This window comes from Cornus florida, unplaced genomic scaffold (genome assembly GCF_030987335.1).
Source record: "Cornus florida cultivar Cherokee Brave unplaced genomic scaffold, ASM3098733v1 CherokeeBrave_3.0.0_Hap2_Chr03, whole genome shotgun sequence".
Taxonomy (NCBI): Eukaryota; Viridiplantae; Streptophyta; class Magnoliopsida; order Cornales; family Cornaceae; genus Cornus; species Cornus florida.
Window position 1 is genome coordinate 5,094,116 of NW_026775573.1, and position 18,558 is coordinate 5,112,673.

General features: G+C 36.7%; 1 protein-coding gene across 1 annotated transcript in view; it reads left to right on the forward strand.

Moving 5' to 3' along the window:
• Nucleotides 1-397: 397 nt before the first annotated feature.
• Nucleotides 398-18,558, forward strand: part of LOC132299153 (uncharacterized) — a 40,648-nt gene continuing 22,487 nt past the window's right edge. Inside the window, exons 1-14 of the mRNA XM_059795627.1 lie at nt 398-633; nt 7,255-7,552; nt 7,664-7,892; nt 8,021-8,360; nt 8,474-8,587; nt 8,684-8,812; nt 8,925-9,116; nt 9,215-9,409; nt 10,186-10,323; nt 10,536-10,658; nt 10,754-11,007; nt 11,409-11,512; nt 17,944-18,038; nt 18,121-18,360. Coding sequence (XP_059651610.1) covers nt 535-633; nt 7,255-7,552; nt 7,664-7,892; nt 8,021-8,360; nt 8,474-8,587; nt 8,684-8,812; nt 8,925-9,116; nt 9,215-9,409; nt 10,186-10,323; nt 10,536-10,658; nt 10,754-11,007; nt 11,409-11,512; nt 17,944-18,038; nt 18,121-18,360 — 2,550 coding nt within the window. The 5' untranslated portion in view covers nt 398-534. The remainder of the gene's footprint in view (nt 634-7,254; nt 7,553-7,663; nt 7,893-8,020; nt 8,361-8,473; nt 8,588-8,683; nt 8,813-8,924; nt 9,117-9,214; nt 9,410-10,185; nt 10,324-10,535; nt 10,659-10,753; nt 11,008-11,408; nt 11,513-17,943; nt 18,039-18,120; nt 18,361-18,558) is intronic.

An 18,558-nucleotide genomic window follows, 5' to 3' on the forward strand; every position in this document is an offset into this window, starting at 1 on the left:
AAATAAAAATTTAAAGATTAAAATAAATAAAATAGCCTTAAGACCGAAAAAAAAAAATCAGTTTAAAGTATATATTAAGGGTATTTTGGGGATTGCATAAAATTTATTTATTTATTTGTTCGAAGTTATCGTCGACAAATATTATAAGGTAATATTAGAGATTTATATACTCTTGCTTTTTATATAACAATAATTTATTTATTTATTTATTTTTGCAGTTCCTTTTAACACTAATTTTCTCTTCTTATTTATTTCTAAAATTATCTAAATCTATAATTTTAATAGATGTTGTTTTTCTACTACTACCACATTTATCTAACGCACCGCACGTGTAAGCCGCACAAACATTGGACGTATAAGTAAACTCTCGGTGTCTCGGACTGTAATTATCGACTCACTTTCTCTCTCATTCTGGGCTAATATCGCAATTTCCGAAATCCACCAAATCTCTCTCCCTCTCCCTCTCCCTCTCTCTCTCTACCTAGTACCTACTCATCATCTCTGCTCAGCCATATCGTTCACTCATCTTTCACCATGCTTCAATTCTCTTCCACCATTTCCAGTCAGATTCGGTATCTGCTCCACAGCTTGAACGAATCCGACTCCGACTCTGTCTTTCAAGAGCTCTCCCAGGTACGCTTAACTCTCTCTCTCTCTATACGCGTTCCCGTGTATATTTAATTATACATATATGTATATACAAAGTTATGCTTTTTGTTATACACTGATCGGCATTTTTGTTCAGTCTCTCGTTTTCTCTCTCTAGAAACCCTAGATTCCTAATTTTTGACCATATAAAATCTTGCTGTGAACTGATGTAGGAGGGGAAAGAGAGAGATGGTGAGAAATTTGTGTATTAATAATCAATCTTTGTAGCATAGTAAACCCTTGTACATCATATACCTTACATAAGCAAACCCAGGCAAAACCTCAATGGAACCCCAAAACTCGAACAACCAAAAGTAGATACAGTGAGAGTTGATACATTCAAATCCCTGGAAAGTTAGAAAACCCTAAAAATAAGTTAAGATAATCCTAAAACACATCTCTACCATATGAGCCAGTAATGAACATTTGGAAATGGATTGTCGTTTCTGTTTGAACAAATCAAAGTAGATACAAGGATTGATAAATTCAAATCTCTGAAAAGTAGGATACTAAGATAATCCTGAATCACATCTCTACCCTATATTTGTCTGCACCTTTGCTTGAGTTCCGTTTTGATATCCGTTAATTATACCTTGTAGAGAAGAACTCTCATATAGAAAGTTATGGTAGTGTCATCACCACAAATCGTTTACTTTAAGAATGACAACAATATCACTAAATTAAAATTTTGAGAGGCTTCAAATCAATGTATTCAGAAAGAGACCCTAGTTTCACAGTGCTTCAAAAGGTCCAAACAGCACCATTTTTGCACAAATTGAGAGCGCAGTAGAATCATAAGATGCCTCCAAGTTATGAAAACATGTATTAAAATAGAAATAGCAGTTAGATTTCTTTAATTTTTTTTGACACAGTTGAATCTAACATCATTGTTCCAAACATATGAGTACAAATTTTCACGGTGGGCTTCTGGACCTGTTTTAATTCCTTCATGCTACTTACTCTAACAACACTACTTTGTCGTCTTCAAAGAATTTTAATCACTCAGGCATGTTTTGTTGGAACAGTGTTATTGTCCCTTATGACTTCAGTGATCCATCCAAATACTCCAGGAAAAACATCTGACACAGGGGTTTCAGATATTTGAGATGGTTCATCTGATTATTTGACGTTCTCTCATATGCCTCCTGACATGTGCAAAATGCTCACAAGATTAGTCTCAATGAAGTGTTCTTACAACTCGTTTATGGTGTCATGTCATGTCTAGTTGATTGAACACCAAGTTCTATTGCGGAATGAAACATCAGAGAAGTTATAATTGTCTTGGCCTACTGGGGAAATGATGGGTATGACAATGAACGAGGAAGGAATGCAGATATAAGGTTCAAGTCTGATGTACTTTTGGACCGTCTGAATTCTCCAAAAACCCCAAAAAGCTCTAAGCAAGCTAATTCTCCACTTGATCAATCCCACTTTTGAAAAGAAAATTCATTTTTCCCCTTTATTTTTATTTTTTTACCTACTTTTTCTTTACCAGTTTTATGTATCTGGTTGGATCATGGATTTGGCCCAACCTCTTTTTATTTTTTTATTTTTTTATCTGGATTAGGTCAAGATCTTGATTGGGGTTTGAATATGCGTTGACCGGGTATGGTTTTGGGTTGTAATTGGTGCGCTGGGTTCAAGTTGAATTTGGATTAAATATGCTGGGTTGTGGATCCATGTTGGGATGCGAATCAAGGTTATTTTATAAACCTAATTGTCCATCTCCCATTTAATTTGTAGTGTCAAAATGGAGTGGAAGAGAGGTTGGAGAGTGTAAGTCGACTGCAACTTGCTGACTTGTCAAAGTGACAACAGTGGTGCGATGGATGACAATTGATGAATTGGGGGTGATGGTGTTGACAAGAAGATGGTGGGATGATGGTTTAAGTTGGCTGATGATGCCAATGTTTGTGATGCGGTGCTGTAAATATGAAGGTGTTGTAGTGGTGAAGTCGCAGGCTTGTGGAGAGTGAAAATGCTTCCGAGGGCAGCTGTCCACGTGAAAAAGCGACGTTCAAGGGGGTTTTCGTCCTCTAAATTGCCTTCCGAGGGAAGGTTTGGCCTTGGATCACTGTGAAAAGCTCCTCTAGGGGCGCCCACCCACACCCTTTATCACCTGGTCGTAGAGCAGCGTAAAGAGATCATAAACCTCATTAAGTTCCCAATCATGAACCTCCCTACGAAACATCACATCCCAAGTCATCTGCCAATTATCAAGCCTATAACAGTCAGCCACAAGTGCATGCCTATTCGTTGATATCCTGAAAATCCAGGGGTACCTTCGAGCCAGAACAAAGTCCTGCACCAATGATCCACCCAAATTGATGTGCCTCCCACTCCCAACTCTGAACCGAATTTGTTTGGCGAACTCATCCCAACCCTTCCGGATAAGCTTCCAAATACCCACGCCCGCTGGAGACCGCACCTCCCGAGACAACCACCCTCCGTCTTCTCCCCAAAACGACAACAATGATTCTCATCCATAATCTGGATCTCTCACTCCCAAATCTCCAAAGCCATTTTCCCAACAAAGCTTTGTTGAATAAATCTAGCCTCCGAATCCCCAAACCTCCCTTTTTGATAGAGGAACACACAAAACCTCCTTTGAATCGCATCCAATCTTTGAACAACATACATAGGCATCTGGAAGAGGGACATGTAGTATGTAGGAAGATTCGCTAGGGTGCTCTTCATAAGTACCTCAGCTGTTTCACTCTCGGAATACTACTTCTGACCCTGACCTCCATACAGTCACTCGCAATAAGAACAGAATCCTGGATCTGACGCCCTCCAACAAAAGCGTTTTGGGATTCCGATATCACCTCATCCAAAACTCTCCTCAATCGGATGGCTAAGACTTTCGCCAAAATCTTGTAGACAGCACCGACCAAGGTAATTGGTTTAAAGTCCTTCACCTCAACTGCTCCACCCTTTTTTGGGATACGTGTGATAAAGGGATGCGTTGAGGCTTATATCAAAATGACCGTCTGAGTGGAATTCACTGAGAGCTCCCATCAAATGGTTTTGGGTAATGATAGATGGTTGTGAAGCAAGGTAGCGATGATCTGCAGTGAGTGCTCCCATCAAATGGTTTGGGTTAATAATAGATGGTTGTGATGCAAGGTAGCAATGATCTGCAATTTCGAGGGTAGTCTGAACCTATCATTTCATGTTTTGTGACAATGAGAGACAAACAGAAAAATCAGAGGGAGAGACGAGGGAAGTGATAGTGATATGAGAGAGAGCATATATTAAGCATTACAAAAAGGGAAAGATTTGAGAGGGACCAATTGCTTCCAAGTGGGATTGAACCCTCCCTATTGTCTTAGCATGGATTGATCCTCGAAGCTTCAGTGATTGATCCCATGTTGTCCTAACCTGTCTTTTTGTTAGAAAAGAAAGGTTTAGAAATACAATTGATTTCTTAACTTGATTTTCTTGATAAGTAAAATTCATTAAGAGGTGCGCAAAAGGGAAGTGCATCCCAAGGGCCAAGATAGCCCACTAAACTGCTATAGAATCCACAAAATCAACTATATCTAATATCACCCACGGATTTACAATTAGACCCCCGCACCCAAAAGAGTAAAAAACTAAGAATAGAGAATTTCTGCAACCATATTGAATCTCCTCCTCATCAAAGATCCTCCTATTATGCTGCTGCAAAAGGCTCCATCAAAGGCAGAGAGGTGCCGCCCTCCAAGCATCCCAGGCTTGCCTCTGAACTATACAACCTCTCACGCTGACCGTGGAATGTAGCATAACCCTCTTATTGAACTTCAAAATACCAAAACTTACTTATTTTAGGTACTTTCAAGTTCCATTAATCATCTAGGTCAATGGCAGTCCATTTATGTAATGATTAACCAACTCAAGTACAAAGTCCTAGTAAGGTCTTTCTAACCTTTACTAACGGTATGATTGAATTTGATAAGAGTCTCCAAGTTCACATGTAGTCAAAAGCCATTGCATCTCCAATCTTCACTTGGTCATTGTTCTTCTATAATAACTAGATTTATAATTGAGACTCACAGAGTTGTTCAACTTATCAAAAATAAAATAAAACTAAATAATTGTTTTGAAATTTTTTGCTGACAGAGGCTCTATTGATAAAGAATGCATATGCCTTACACATGATTTCCCCAAATTGCCTTTTGTAAGCTTACAATCTTGCTGTGTTTGGAATTAGGATATTAAACTAGGTTGTAGTTGAATCTAATGTCTATGAGTCTTGTCTTCAACTAAAGACAATGTAGATAGAGCAACGTCGAAGTTGATATAAAGAATTCATCAAGCCCAATCACATGGTAAATAAAAGACCTTAGCAGGCATAAGAATCTAAGTTGGATAACTCATTTAAATAGATGGACCATCTGGGACCGTATGTTACCTGGACTCCTCACCTGGTCACAAAGTACCAATGTCAACAATCAACATGACCCGAATACGATTGCTTGTTATGGGTGTGGCAGGGTTTTTGTCTAGACTGATGAAGCTGATGTGATGAAAAAATAAATGGAAACAAAGAAATTACTAACCTCTCTTGTGGATTTTGTTCGTTGTGACTGGGAATTTGGTCATGATGCTTTGTTGGATGTCTTGTTCATGCCACTAAAGTTGGGGAAATGTTGTCGGAATGCTGTCTGAGGCCTTTTGCTCACCGATTGAGGCGCTTGGGTTTCACTCCTTTGTGATTGTAGGCTATGTGAGTGAGCAAGATGCAGAACCCTATGATCTGTTTGTGTTTTAAAGAATAATAAGTATGACTTTATACCCCAGCTTTTCAAATAATTGTATAATTGCGTCATAAAGATACTTTTTCTTACAATTTCCAAATACGTTTTGGTTTTTATATCAATTGGACACTACCTCTTAATTTATTTTTTAGTGCTTAGACAGGCACCCTCTGGCTAAATAACTATGGCCAGGGTACTTTCAGCAAACAATGTTAAAAAGGCATTTTAGTCAAAACAACCAAGAATTTGAGTACCGAGTCCTTTGATCAATCAAACCAGGCATGAATGGATCGAACTGTGGCTTATTTGTGAAAAGAAAAAACGAAATGCAATTACTGAAGCTTGATTGATTGACCGTATTGATTGGAGGCTTTTATATATTTTTAATCTATTAAAATTTGTAGCCCCATCGATTGTGTAAGGAGCTTTGAATTATTATGATTTTTTTTTTTAAATAAATTAAAAAAAGTTACTATTTTGTTTAAGACTCCTATATTGACTATAGATACTTGGTTCTAGTCAGTTTAGGGTACACAGGTGCGAATAACACAGAGAGCATAGAGTTAACAACCAATATAGACTAGAGTTTTACATAGATAACCATCATAGTAATTAAGAATATCAAAGCATGGAGATCAATTGAAGGTCAACGATCATAATCAACCTGGTATTATTGAAAAATAAGGAATGGCGAACAACCCAGAGAGCAAACATTGTTGGGGAGCAAGTTTGTTAATTACCAACAACAGTGTTCAAGGGAGAACATTGTGTGTGGATGTTGATCATTGGTAACTAGGTTATTTTAGGGGTAGATTCTTATACCTAGATTGTAAACCTCTATTAATAATGAATTGTGTCTGCCTGAACTGAAGGATATGTGGTTTTTCTTTTTCTAGGATTTGTCACGTAAATTTTGGCGTGTTTCCCTTTCTTCGATTTGTTGCTTTATGCGTTTGGATGCATATTTGATTTTGTTTGGATTGATTATTGAGACACGTGGATTGAATAACATAATAGGAAATTATATAATCATGCAGCCAACTAATATAAAGAGGAGGAAGGTTGCGCTAGGTAGTTTGATGGCTTACGTTAACCTTTTATCATGATCAATAGTCCAAGATGATTGTGAATCTTAAGAATATCAACATGTGACTGAGATATAAGATTCATGTAGTCGACCTCTAGTATTTGGGAAAAGGCTTTGTTGAGTTGAGTGGAGTTGAATAGAGTATAAAAAAATTAAATAAATATTACTCCGCGATTATTAGTTCAAAGTTAATATCCATAAGACCTTTTCACTCCCTAGGTCTAAACAAGAACAGTGGATAATTGTTTAACCAAAAAAAAAAAGAAAAAAGAAAAAAGAAAAGAAAAGAAAAGAAAAGAAAAGAAAAGAACAGTGGATAATTTGATGTATTAAAGCCTAGGGTATGGGTCCTTAACAATGTTGCCCTCGTAGTAGTTCAAATGTAATTCTGAAGATTGATTCCATGGTTTTAGTTTGAAATTGTTGTGCGCGTGCTCTCCGAATTACTTGTCATGTGCACTGCCATTTATGAGAAGAGAGAGTATGTGCTCACATATACAGATATGCACTTTCATGTATTTGTATATATGTTTGTTCTGGGCCTAATATTTTGTTTGGTAGACATGCAGCATAAAACCTTTATAATATTGATATATAATTTTTTTTTTTTTTTGAATTACAGTTTTATGCTATGGCTTCTATAAAAAGAATTTGTGAAGCTGGCCTCAATTGTTATGATAACCAATAAGGCCTTGTTATATAAGTTGAGTTTGAATATATTTTGCAGTTCCCTTTTACTTTGCTAGTTTGCTTATAATTATAATGTGTTCTCTTCTGCAGTATGTTGAATATGGATCCGAGGGATGCATACTGCTTCTTCAAACCTGCTTTGATCACCTGAATATACATGGGAAAGACTTGAGGAATGTGCAACTGGACCCTGTATTTTCCTCAATTTTTAAGTACATCTTGGATAAACCAAATTTTAGTACAGTGTTCTGTGAGTCACTAAGAAGTACAGCAATCAATGAAGATTTTCTTGAGAATTTATCTGATGCATTTCGCTTGTCAGCATCTGAGAAAATTGGAATTGGTCTTGCTTTGTCAGATTCAGAAAGTACTGACATCAGATTGTGCGGTGAGTTTCCCTCCTCTCCTTTCTGTACTTCATTTGCTTTGTTTTTCCTTCCCTTCAATGTCATTAATTTTTGATATGGGCTTTGTATTGATGTTATTGGCTGCTTTTCAGGGAAGAACTTCTGCATTGCTCAGATTAAGGATCTGTGTGCCAATCATGTTTCTGTGGATTCTGCTGAGCAGATTCAGAATATCATTATGTTTATCCATCAATCTGAGAGCCTTTCCAGGCATGTTGATTCATTTATGCAGATGTTATCTTTAGTGCAGTTGAAGGATGGTGCCCAGTTTATATTAGCTCCATTGCTTTCAGATGAATTTCGTGAGGCCAACTTCTTTAGGTAACACGCTTTGTGTTTTTCTGTCTTCTGGAAATGGTTTGCAATTTAATTGATCTTGTTCAGTTTATCTGTTGAACATTTTGAGAATCTTGAGATCATTTTCTTTATAACTTTCTTGTTTGCTGCAGGAACATTGAACTGTACAATGAAGGGGATGAAAATGATTTTGATGCTCTTCTAGCTGAAATGGAGAAGGAAATGAGCATGGCCGATATGATTAAAGAATTGGGTTGTGGATGCACAGTTAGTGTCTCACAGTGCAAAGAGATGTTATCTCTTTTCTTACCGTTGACTGAAATTACTGTCTCTAAGATATTTGGCACAATCGCTCGCACCCATGCTGGGCTTGAGGACAGTCAGAATGCATTTTCAACATTCCGTACTGCTCTTGGTAGCAGTAGTTTGTCTGATCTACCATTGTTGAGCTCCTGGAATATTGACGTCCTCATTGATTCTATCAAGCAGCTTGTGGGTTATTTATTTATTTATTATCTTTTTGCATTATTTTTTTCTCTTGAATCTGAAAGTTGCAAGTTGATAATATATGTCCCTTGTTCCTAATCATAAATGTTGAACTACAGGCTCCTGGAACCAATTGGACAAGTGTTGTAGAAAACTTTGATCACGAGGGATTCTACATTCCTAATGAGGCAGCATTTTCGTTCTTCATGTCGATTTATAGACGTGCTTGCCAGGTATTTTTTGTTACATGGGTTTCTAATTACAAGCATGTCTGGTGTGTTTTATACAACCATTTTATGAACTTACAGACATTGTAACTTATGCTCCAGGATCCATTCCCACTCCATGCCATTTGTGGGTCTGTCTGGAAGAATGTGGAGGGGCAGCTTTCTTTTCTCAAGTATGCTGTCTCGGTACCACCTGAAGTGTTCACCTTTGCACATTCTGGGAAGCAACTGGTATGATTCTTTTTATATCCAGTTCTTATTAGTTATCTAATGCTGTCTCAATTTCTTGTGAATGACTACATGTTGTCTCTGATTGATCTGAATGAAAAAGAACTTCTTGCAGGCATATGTTGATGCAGTGAATGGTCATAAGCTTCAACCTGGACATGCAAATCATGCATGGTTATGTCTTGACCTTTTGGAGGTGTTGTGCCATCTAGCTGAGAGAGGCCATGCAAATGCTGTTCGATCAATGCTTGAATATCCTCTTAAGCACTGTCCTGAAATCCTGCTTCTTGGGATGGCCCATATTAATGTACCCTTGTCTAATATACATGCATGTTGTAATGTATTACATTAATTTTCTTTCCTATACTTCTTTGTGGTTGATAAATGTTGCCATTGTAATTGCAGACTGCATATAACCTCCTCCAGTATGAAGTGTCTTCCACAGTATTCCCCATGATAGTTAAAAATACTATGAGGAATGGCATGATTCTTCATCTCTGGCATGTTAACCCTAATCTCTTACTGCGGGGATTTGTGGACGCTCACAACATTGATCCAGACAACATGAGTAGAGTATTGAACATTTGCCAGGAGCAAAAGGTAAAACTTGGAATGGACTTTCTATTATCTTAAAATATTCCCTAACATTACATACTTCATTTTGTAGAATTTTTTCGGGGGAAAATCATGATCTAACTGAGTATGTGGCGTGGTTTCTGGTTGAACAACAAAAATTATTGTGGTGTTGTCCCCAAATAATTATTTAAAATTTTATACACTTGATTCTTACAATATGTGGTTGTGAGTTGATCACTGAATATCTAATTAATTTGAGGGTACATGTCTTTTATTTGATGAGGATTATTACATATGTTTTATTGAAGTAGTTTCGTGGTGACTTGATTGCCATTGTCTGTATTTAGGAAAATTGTATGTGCAAGCGCTAGAATTATGTTTCTTTGAGTTAGAAAAATGGTTTATGCTTTAAATTTGTTTAATAAACAAACATTTCTTCAAGAGATTACGTTGTTATGCCGTTCTAAGCAAAACTAAAACAATTTTGTAATTTATATTTAAGGATGGCTGCATTCCCAGGTTACGTGTTGCATTATGTTGCTTAATCTCTCTCCATAAGCCAATGGAAAAAAAAAAAATCTCTCTCCGTTAGTGGACAGTATAATGTGCTTTTTGTGTGAGAACGGTGATTATATCCTTAAGGGAAATAAAATTTTGCTCTGTTTGTTTGAATTCTGTTATTTCTGTATCATCATTATTTATTGTTGGTAAGCTAACCCTACTGTTTATTTGACATTTCTGCACTATGCATTCTGTTTTTTGTCCTATATTTGTACTCAAGTATTTCTTTCACATTACAGATTCTATCACCGGTATTGGATATGATTCCTTCTTCATTTGGTATTAAACTGGCTGCCCTTGCTTCTCGGAAAGAACTCGTAGATCTGGAGAAGTGGTTGAGCACTAATTTATGTACATATAAAGATATTTTCTTTGAGGTAATGTTGAAAACTGCCAAACCCTGTTCTCTCTCTTCCTCATTTAATGCAAGAAGCCGAGTAGGCGGGTTGGTACAAGCGGAAAGTCCACCACCTTCTGTCGCATCTCGCAAGCTTATCACCATTTTCATTATAATTTTAATTACCATCATTATTACCATTCTTAAAATTTGAAGATACAATATGAATGATTTCCATGTCATTACATCCAGGAGTGCCTCAAGTTCCTAAAGGAGGTTCAGTTAGCTGCAGCTCAGGATGTTTCTGCCAACCAATTCCACCTTCCTAGTGCTCCTTGGAATCTCTATTCAGAGACAAGTTCTACTTTTCTGAAGGTTTTGCGTTTTACGACTGAGTCATTCTAGCTATTCATATGCTATTTTAGTCTTCAATCTCTTGGGAGTTCTATGGTCTTTGTTTTGTTTTACAGATCCTTCAAGCTCATACGGGTCTGATTAGCTCTGGTAAGCTATCTGAGGAATTGGAAAAGTTTCATGTAACCTTTATGCAAGCTAATTCTAGACTGAAGAATGGCGGGGCTACTGATTCATCGACCTCTGATGGATATTCCGACGACATTGAGGCAGAAGCAAATTCTTACTTCCATCAAATGTTTTCTGGTCAATTGACCATTGATTCAATAATTAAAATGCTTGCTCGATTCAAGGAATCATCTGAGAAAAGGTAGATTGTTTGCCAAAGCTATTGACTGTAGTACTGTCTATGATATTTATTTATTATTATTTTTGATAAACTATTTAATATTTTAACAGCATTTTGTTTTTCGATTTTTTCTACTGAATTATGACCGTCCATCCCTCTTCTCTCCCCCCTCATGTGAAATATTATATGCTTTACGTAAATTTTTTATTAAAAAAAAAGAGAAAGAAGCAAGCTCTGCTGTTGTTTTATTTTGTTCTGTTGATTTCTTACCCGGGAAAATTTCATTTACCTGATTACATGACATACACTGTGGGTCTCTATCTCTGAAGTTTTCTGATACCACACGTTGAGCTTTTGACACTATATCATTTTTTTTGGATTTTTTTGAGATATATTGACGGTGACCGTGTTTGAACTGACAGGGAACAATCAATTTTTGAGTGCATGATTGCCAATCTGTTTGAGGAATACAAATTCTTCCCCAAATACCCTGAAAGGCAGCTCAAAATTGCTGCTGTTCTCTTCGGTGAGGTTTCATAGAACTTGGAGTCAATAGGTCCAACAGGTTTCATGTTTTTTTATTTCCTCTTACTATAAAAATTTTGATTTAAATTCTATCGCTTGTTTGCTTGAGTTTGTAGGCTACTCATGCAATTATTCATCTTTGCTCTCATCTTTTACTTGTCAGCCAGAGTTAATTAGATACTTCCTACTTGTACAATTTGTTAATATTAGCCATCATTTAATCTCCATGTCTGCAGCCATGTTACTCCCACGTGATTTTTTTTTAAAAATCTTGGTCCAAGTATTCTGTGTGAGGAAAAGTTGGGTCTATTACCAGAATTACGGGACAGAAATTCTTCAGAGGATTTGAGATTTAGGCATTTAGCATTATTTGTTCTGTAGAAAACTTAAATGGTGAACTTTTCTAGCATGGAGACAAGACGGGAGAATATCTCAGATTTGTAGAAGTTTGTTCTTTGAGTTTTGGGAATACCTACGTTGTGACAACCTAGTGAAATTATTATTTAACATGCCAACAAAGGAAAAACCACCCATTAGTTACAGAAGCAACCTAAATCAATTTGCCAATGACCTCTTAATTAAGATTTTTTTTTGCACATAAGATGTGAACTTATTATAAAATAATAATCTGTATTGATATATTAAATGGGTGAGCCTAAGTTTAACCGTTGTCATTGTTAATTGGTGGTGTTTATGTAAAGCTGATAGTGAATCCGTGGATCATATTCTTTTGCATTGTCCTGTGGCGTATGATTGTTGGAGCTTTATTTTTTGCATGTTTGGCGTTTTTTGGGTAATGCCTAAGCACTCCTCACAATTGATTAACACTTAGAGAAGGTGACCTGTTAAAGAACAAGCTCGTGATTATTGGAGGATTGTTCCACATTGTGTCTGGTGGTGTTTGTGGCGTGAGAGAAATAACAGATCCTTTGAAGGAAAAGAATCGTCTTTAGCTAATTTAAAAATTCATATTCTTCGTTCTTTGTTCTGTTATGTTAGAGGAAATGCATGCCGATTGATGATTTCTTTGATCTCTTGGATTCTATTGGTTCTTAGATCTTTTTTCTTTTTGTATTAAGGATGCGTTCCCCTTTTGAACGTTTTTCTAATATATTTTTACTTATCAAAAAAAAAAAAAAAAAAAAAAAAATTTCTTTCGAGTTTTGCATCAAATACTTGCGTATACCTCCTTAGTTCCGTATTTATTTATTTCTAGTAATAAGTAAAATTTCACCAAAAGCCGCTAAAGAGGTTGTAATCATGTAGACACAAGGCCTAATCCAAAAAAAAATACTTGACGCACAAGGAATACTTGTATGTTGACAGCGTAAGCAAGGCGGGCCACGCTAGTAGCTGCATTTATAGAGGATATGATATTATTGCATATCATGAAGTGGGCCATACCCATATCTGTTTCGAACTGTAGAAGTGGTTGAGTCTTCCTCATGACCTAATTGGTGCACGTGGTGCAACTAAGATGGAATTGTTTTCATTATGGTTTAGCCTGCAGAGAGGGTAGCGAGGCATGAGTCTGAGGGAATGCTGACTGTCTGTCAGACAATATGCAACAAACGTCATGGCTGTGAGGGTAGCAAGGTCCGTTTGCACTTAAACTTGTGTTAGGTATGCTAGTGAAGTACTCAGTGCCTACTGAAAAGACAAATGATAAGTAAGAAGTTCGGAAACTGTCTGTAGAGTGATGGATTGTGGGCCCGGAGAAGTGCTGCATGGTGGAGGCCCGGTACTGCTACAAGCTTGCTTGAGATGACAAGTCTGTACTCTGTAGAGAAGGTTGACCACGTGGCCTGGAATAGCGATGTATAACTTCCTGTGAAGACTATAACTTCCTGTGAATTGCGCAGTAAAGAAATACTCCATTGGTGGTCCAGGGGTTCTGAGATATAGCTTGTTATACTTTAGTGGATGCTACTGATCCTACGGAACACGACATTTGTGACGCTGTAGATGTGGCACGTGGATCAATATGGAGATGCAGGAAGAGAGAGAGAGAGAGATCAACATCCTTCACCTCTTGCTGGATAAATCCTATATCGAAATCCATATAAATTTATGTTTTCCATATTTTTAGTAAAGGTCATAATAATCAGTGACATTGGAACTCTCTTGAGCAAACAATTTATGGCATGAGCTGGTTCCATCATTAATCCACAGTCTGTAGAGTGATGGATTGTGGGCCCGGAGAAGTGCTGCATGGTGGAGGCCCGGTACTGCTACAAGCTTGCTTGAGATGACAAGTCTGTACTCTGTAGAGAAGGTTGACCACGTGGCCTGGAATAGCGATGTATAACTTCCTGTGAAGACTATAACTTCCTTTGAATTGCGCAGTAAAGAAATACTCCATTGGTGGTCCAGGGGTTCTGAGATATAGCTTGTTATACTTTAGTGGATGCTACTGATCCTACGGAACACGACATTTGTGACGCTGTAGATGTGGCACGTGGATCAATATGGAGATGCAGGAAGAGAGAGAGAGAGAGATCAACATCCTTCACCTCTTGCTGGATAAATCCTATATCGAAATCCATATAAATTTATGTTTTCCATATTTTTAGTAAAGGTCATAATAATCAGTGACATTGGAACTCTCTTGAGCAAACAATTTATGGCATGAGCTGGTTCCATCATTAATCCACAGTCTGTTGTTTACATCCAGCATATAACTTGTAATTATAAACTATGCCTATATTTTTAGCAATCTTTTTGACTTGTTGGTAGCCTTGTAATCTCAAGGGAGGGCTTTATTGTCAAACAGAGGCAACCTCTAGTATGCTTCTTCCGAATAAGAAGAGAGGATGTGAAGGGATGCAAAGAAGAGAGGGAGGGAGGGAGGGAGATGACAAAAGAATAATAAGAATTAGAAGAGGACGATGAGAGAAATAAGTGGTCTTCTAAATATCTGTCTATTTGTTATTTTGTGGTCGGGGCTTCCTCTTACACGTTCATAATTCTTATTCACAAGCTTTGAATAACTTTAACAAACTTAGACACATGCTTTATTTCACTTAACATAGTAACCTAATTTGACACAAATATTACTTAAAATCATTCAAACTTTGGAATAAAGACATTGAAAGATCTTGTAAATGTCATAACATCCCTTTGCCACCATAACATATGAACAACCACTTACAATGTTGTGGGCCCCATATAAAATAGGATGCATCAATCTAACTTATCAAAAAAAAAAAAAAAAAGGATGCATCAATCTTGTAATGCCAAAAATATTGAATGTTGTTCTCTTGTTGGAGTGGTGTGTTTTTCATATTTGTTAGAACAGAGCTCTAAGAACTAAAGCCCTGGTTTTCTACTTGCTGTGAACCTACCATTATGCATTTTATTGAAAAGTTAATGTCTGTTGTAGCAGTAAACCCTTCTAAATTAAGTTGTATAAATTGTCTCGTGCTCATTTTTTGTGGCATTCCGCGTTTAAGAGCTTTTTGTAACACAAGTCCTTTGTTGGAGAGGCCATTGCAGGAAGAGTTTCACTGGAAGAAATTCAGAAAAAGAAAGATGTTTGGTGAATACATATTTGAAAAGACCTTTCACTGCTTCGAAATTAGAATAATCTTTAATTGACAATGTTATCCTTTACCCTGATGATTACCTACAATACATTTTATATACATAAATTTAAACAGAAGTTATGCGATTCCAATTAACAATATTTGGATGTTAAAAAAAAACCCTACGAAAAATACCCGTGGGATGTAGAATGGGGACTCCAGTTGATAGGACTACGAACAGATGTTTTCTCTGAAAAAGTTGTTTTTGAATCTTCAGAGATCAAGAGTTAAGCTTCCAGTGGAGAGGAGTCCCCTATTTGCTCTCTCAAATACAACGTACTTTCTTCTTTATTCTTTTGGGTCAATGGGACAAATTGTAAATCTTTAGATCATCTTTTGGAGTTCATGGATAGTTTGAAATTATAGTGTTGCTTTGGGCGTCTTTATATTTCTTTGGGAACACGCTCCTGTTTTGAGTGTTGTTTATAAATCTTACTTGTCAAAAAAAAAAAAAAAGAATTTATCTCCCAGTGCCTATGGAAGTCAGGAAGTCCCTCAGTCTGAGGCAGCCATTTTTTTCTTCTTTTATTCTTCCGTTTTTTTAAAAACTTTTTTTCCCAATTGAAGCAAACTGTTAAAAAGGGATCAAATTAACCATCATCCAACTTCTTGAACATTCCACATCAAAACCAAATCTGAACGAACTTGAACCTCTTTGGTAGGTTTGCCCAGTTTTTGCCTATATTAATTTTGACCTTGTTTGAAAAGTTGACGAATGATCTGCAACTCTTCTTCATGCTGATGCCATGATACTAGCTGATTATTAGATTCAGGTAAAAAGCACAATAAGAAAAACAATCCAAACCACAATCAAATTAGCTGACAACTACAAGTTAATCAGATTTATCACCAGTACCATTAGATACAGACATATGAACATACACAACTCGTGTGTGTATAATATCCTTTCTTCTATAAGTATATGCATAACATTAAAAAGAGTGCGGATCTCTGTAATGGATACCCTAAGCTTAAAATGATTTCATGAATTGATGTTTCCATAAAAAGACGATGGAAACTTAGACCTTCAAGCAGGGATGGACCTACTCAAAGGTCAGTGGGGCAAAATTACATTTTTTTTTTTGTAATTATATACCTACTTATTTATTATTATTATTTTTTGTATTATATCTCTATAAAATTGTAAAATTACCGCCACCGAAATTACAGAAAAACTGCACTAGTGCCCCCATAAATTTTAATCTTCTTCTTGTTAAAGGCCGCCCCCTCTCACATAATTTTCTGGGCTGTCCCTGCCTTCAAGTCCAGTATAATTAAAGGAAGACTTCTTTGTGAAGTGTAGCCGAGGAAGAAGAATTAGATGGAGAAAGTGGGATTTCATTTTGCACTTATTTTCGCACTGTTTCTGTACTTCACGGTTTATTAGAGCCAAAGAGTATTAAAATATAGTTATAGGGTATATATATATATATATATATATATATATGTCCTTACAAACGAAGAGGGGAGAGTGAATTTTGCAAGATGAGGCTAGAAAGACCAAGTGATAGAATCTTCTGCAAGGATTTTTTGGCCTATTAAACATGCATGCAACCGTCAATTAGGTTGCTGCAGTGAAGTTCATGGCAAACCCTGTAACTTTATGGCAAGTATTAGGTTGGTTCCATTTGGAAACAATAAATTAGTGCAATGATAGTGGGGTTGGTGTCCCTTGAAATCCTGCTTCATGAATTTATTGACTCAATAGTATGCAAATAATAGCGTCCTTTATGATGATGGTGTCTGTCCTTTATTATGATGGTATCTGCTGAATCAAACTCGCCTTGAAAACCATGTGGGAATGGAATCCTTCAGGAGCGTTTCTGGTAATCGTGGGAGCTGGTTGAACAGTTGCCAGCATCATTATTGGTGGAACTGGTTGAACAGTCGCCGATATCATTAATTAGTTGGCCTTTTGCGTTCAATTCCATGACGATAATCTAATAATAGGTGCAGCATCGTCATTCAAAATTCGTTATTCTAGTAACTATCAACCTCGTGAGAAGTCATTTCCATAATATACTCTCACTAGCTTCGATTGAAAGGACTTATAAAGAATTGAACTTCTCGTACAACTACGAGCCCTGTGATTCATCTCACCAAACGCCTATGTTTCGTGAAAGGACTAGCAGAGCTTGAAAGTCCTTTTAGATCTACCCAGAAGCTACCCCCATATAGTACCTTAAGAAAATTATATATTAAACATTCTATCTCGAATTTTTTGTAAAATTGTTGGATATAAAGAAAATTTTAAGTTTTGTTTTTTAAATATTTTATTTTTGCTTTTTTTTTTTTTAAAAAAAAAAAAAAAAAAAAAATTGTACTTCCTCATCTCTCTATATATCATAGGATTTAAACACTTATATTGTGTAAATTTCTACAAAGACTTGAAGGTCCCAAGTCAATTTTTTTGATCATATTGATTCTATGCAGGATAGTAGGATCCGCAGACTTTTCTTGCCTACTCACTTAAAACCACAAATGTAAAGTGTGATAGGATAATGCCCAGAAGCATTGTTTTCTTGATACATTTTCTGAAATTTTTCGGGAACATTTTTCTGAGCAAGTCGGCCGTTGGTATTGTTGTGTGTGCACATGTATTCTAAACTCTACCTTATGTTTTGTGATCTTATGAGCTGCATGTATGTTGCTGGAGTGATCTTGACATCTTATGATTATGATAGTCATACATAATTTGCAGCTGTAAATTGGACTAATTAGCTGCTTTGTGATACTGTAGTTTCCTTGGGATATCTCTCTTTTCATATGATTGGAGCTATCATTTTTCCTTAATTGTTTTACTATCTTTGTTATAATACTCATGGCATGATTCTGAATCAAATTTCAGGCTCCCTCATCAAGCATCAGCTTGTAACTCATCTCACACTTGGTATTGCCTTGCGTGGTGTTCTGGATGCATTACGTAAACCTGCGGACTCAAAAGTTTGTATCACGTTCCAGTAGTGGACTTCTTCTAGCATTGTTTTTTGTTAGTTTGACGTTACTGATGCACCTCGACATGCAGATGTTTGTTTTTGGGACCAAGGCGCTGGAACAGTTTGTGGACCGTTTGGTTGAGTGGCCACAATATTGCAATCATATTTTGCAAATATCTCATCTGCGTAATACACATTTAGATCTTGTTCAATTAATTGAACGGGCACTTGCTAGGATTTCATCCGCTCATTCTGAGCCAGATGGCGGGCACAGTGCTGCTGGTGATCAATACCATGGTTCTGTTAATACTACTACAGCAAATGCGGAGGTGAATAGTAATTTTTTTTATTGGTCCCTCATGCATTCCAAACTGTTGCTTTGTCCTTCAAGAAATGATTTTACAATGAATAAGTTTAGTGGTTTGTATTTTGTACATTGTATCGTGGTACAGCTGCTTGGACATATGCATTGGGAGATTTCTTACAGTTTATGACTGACATCTTTCATATTTCAGATCCTCCTTTTG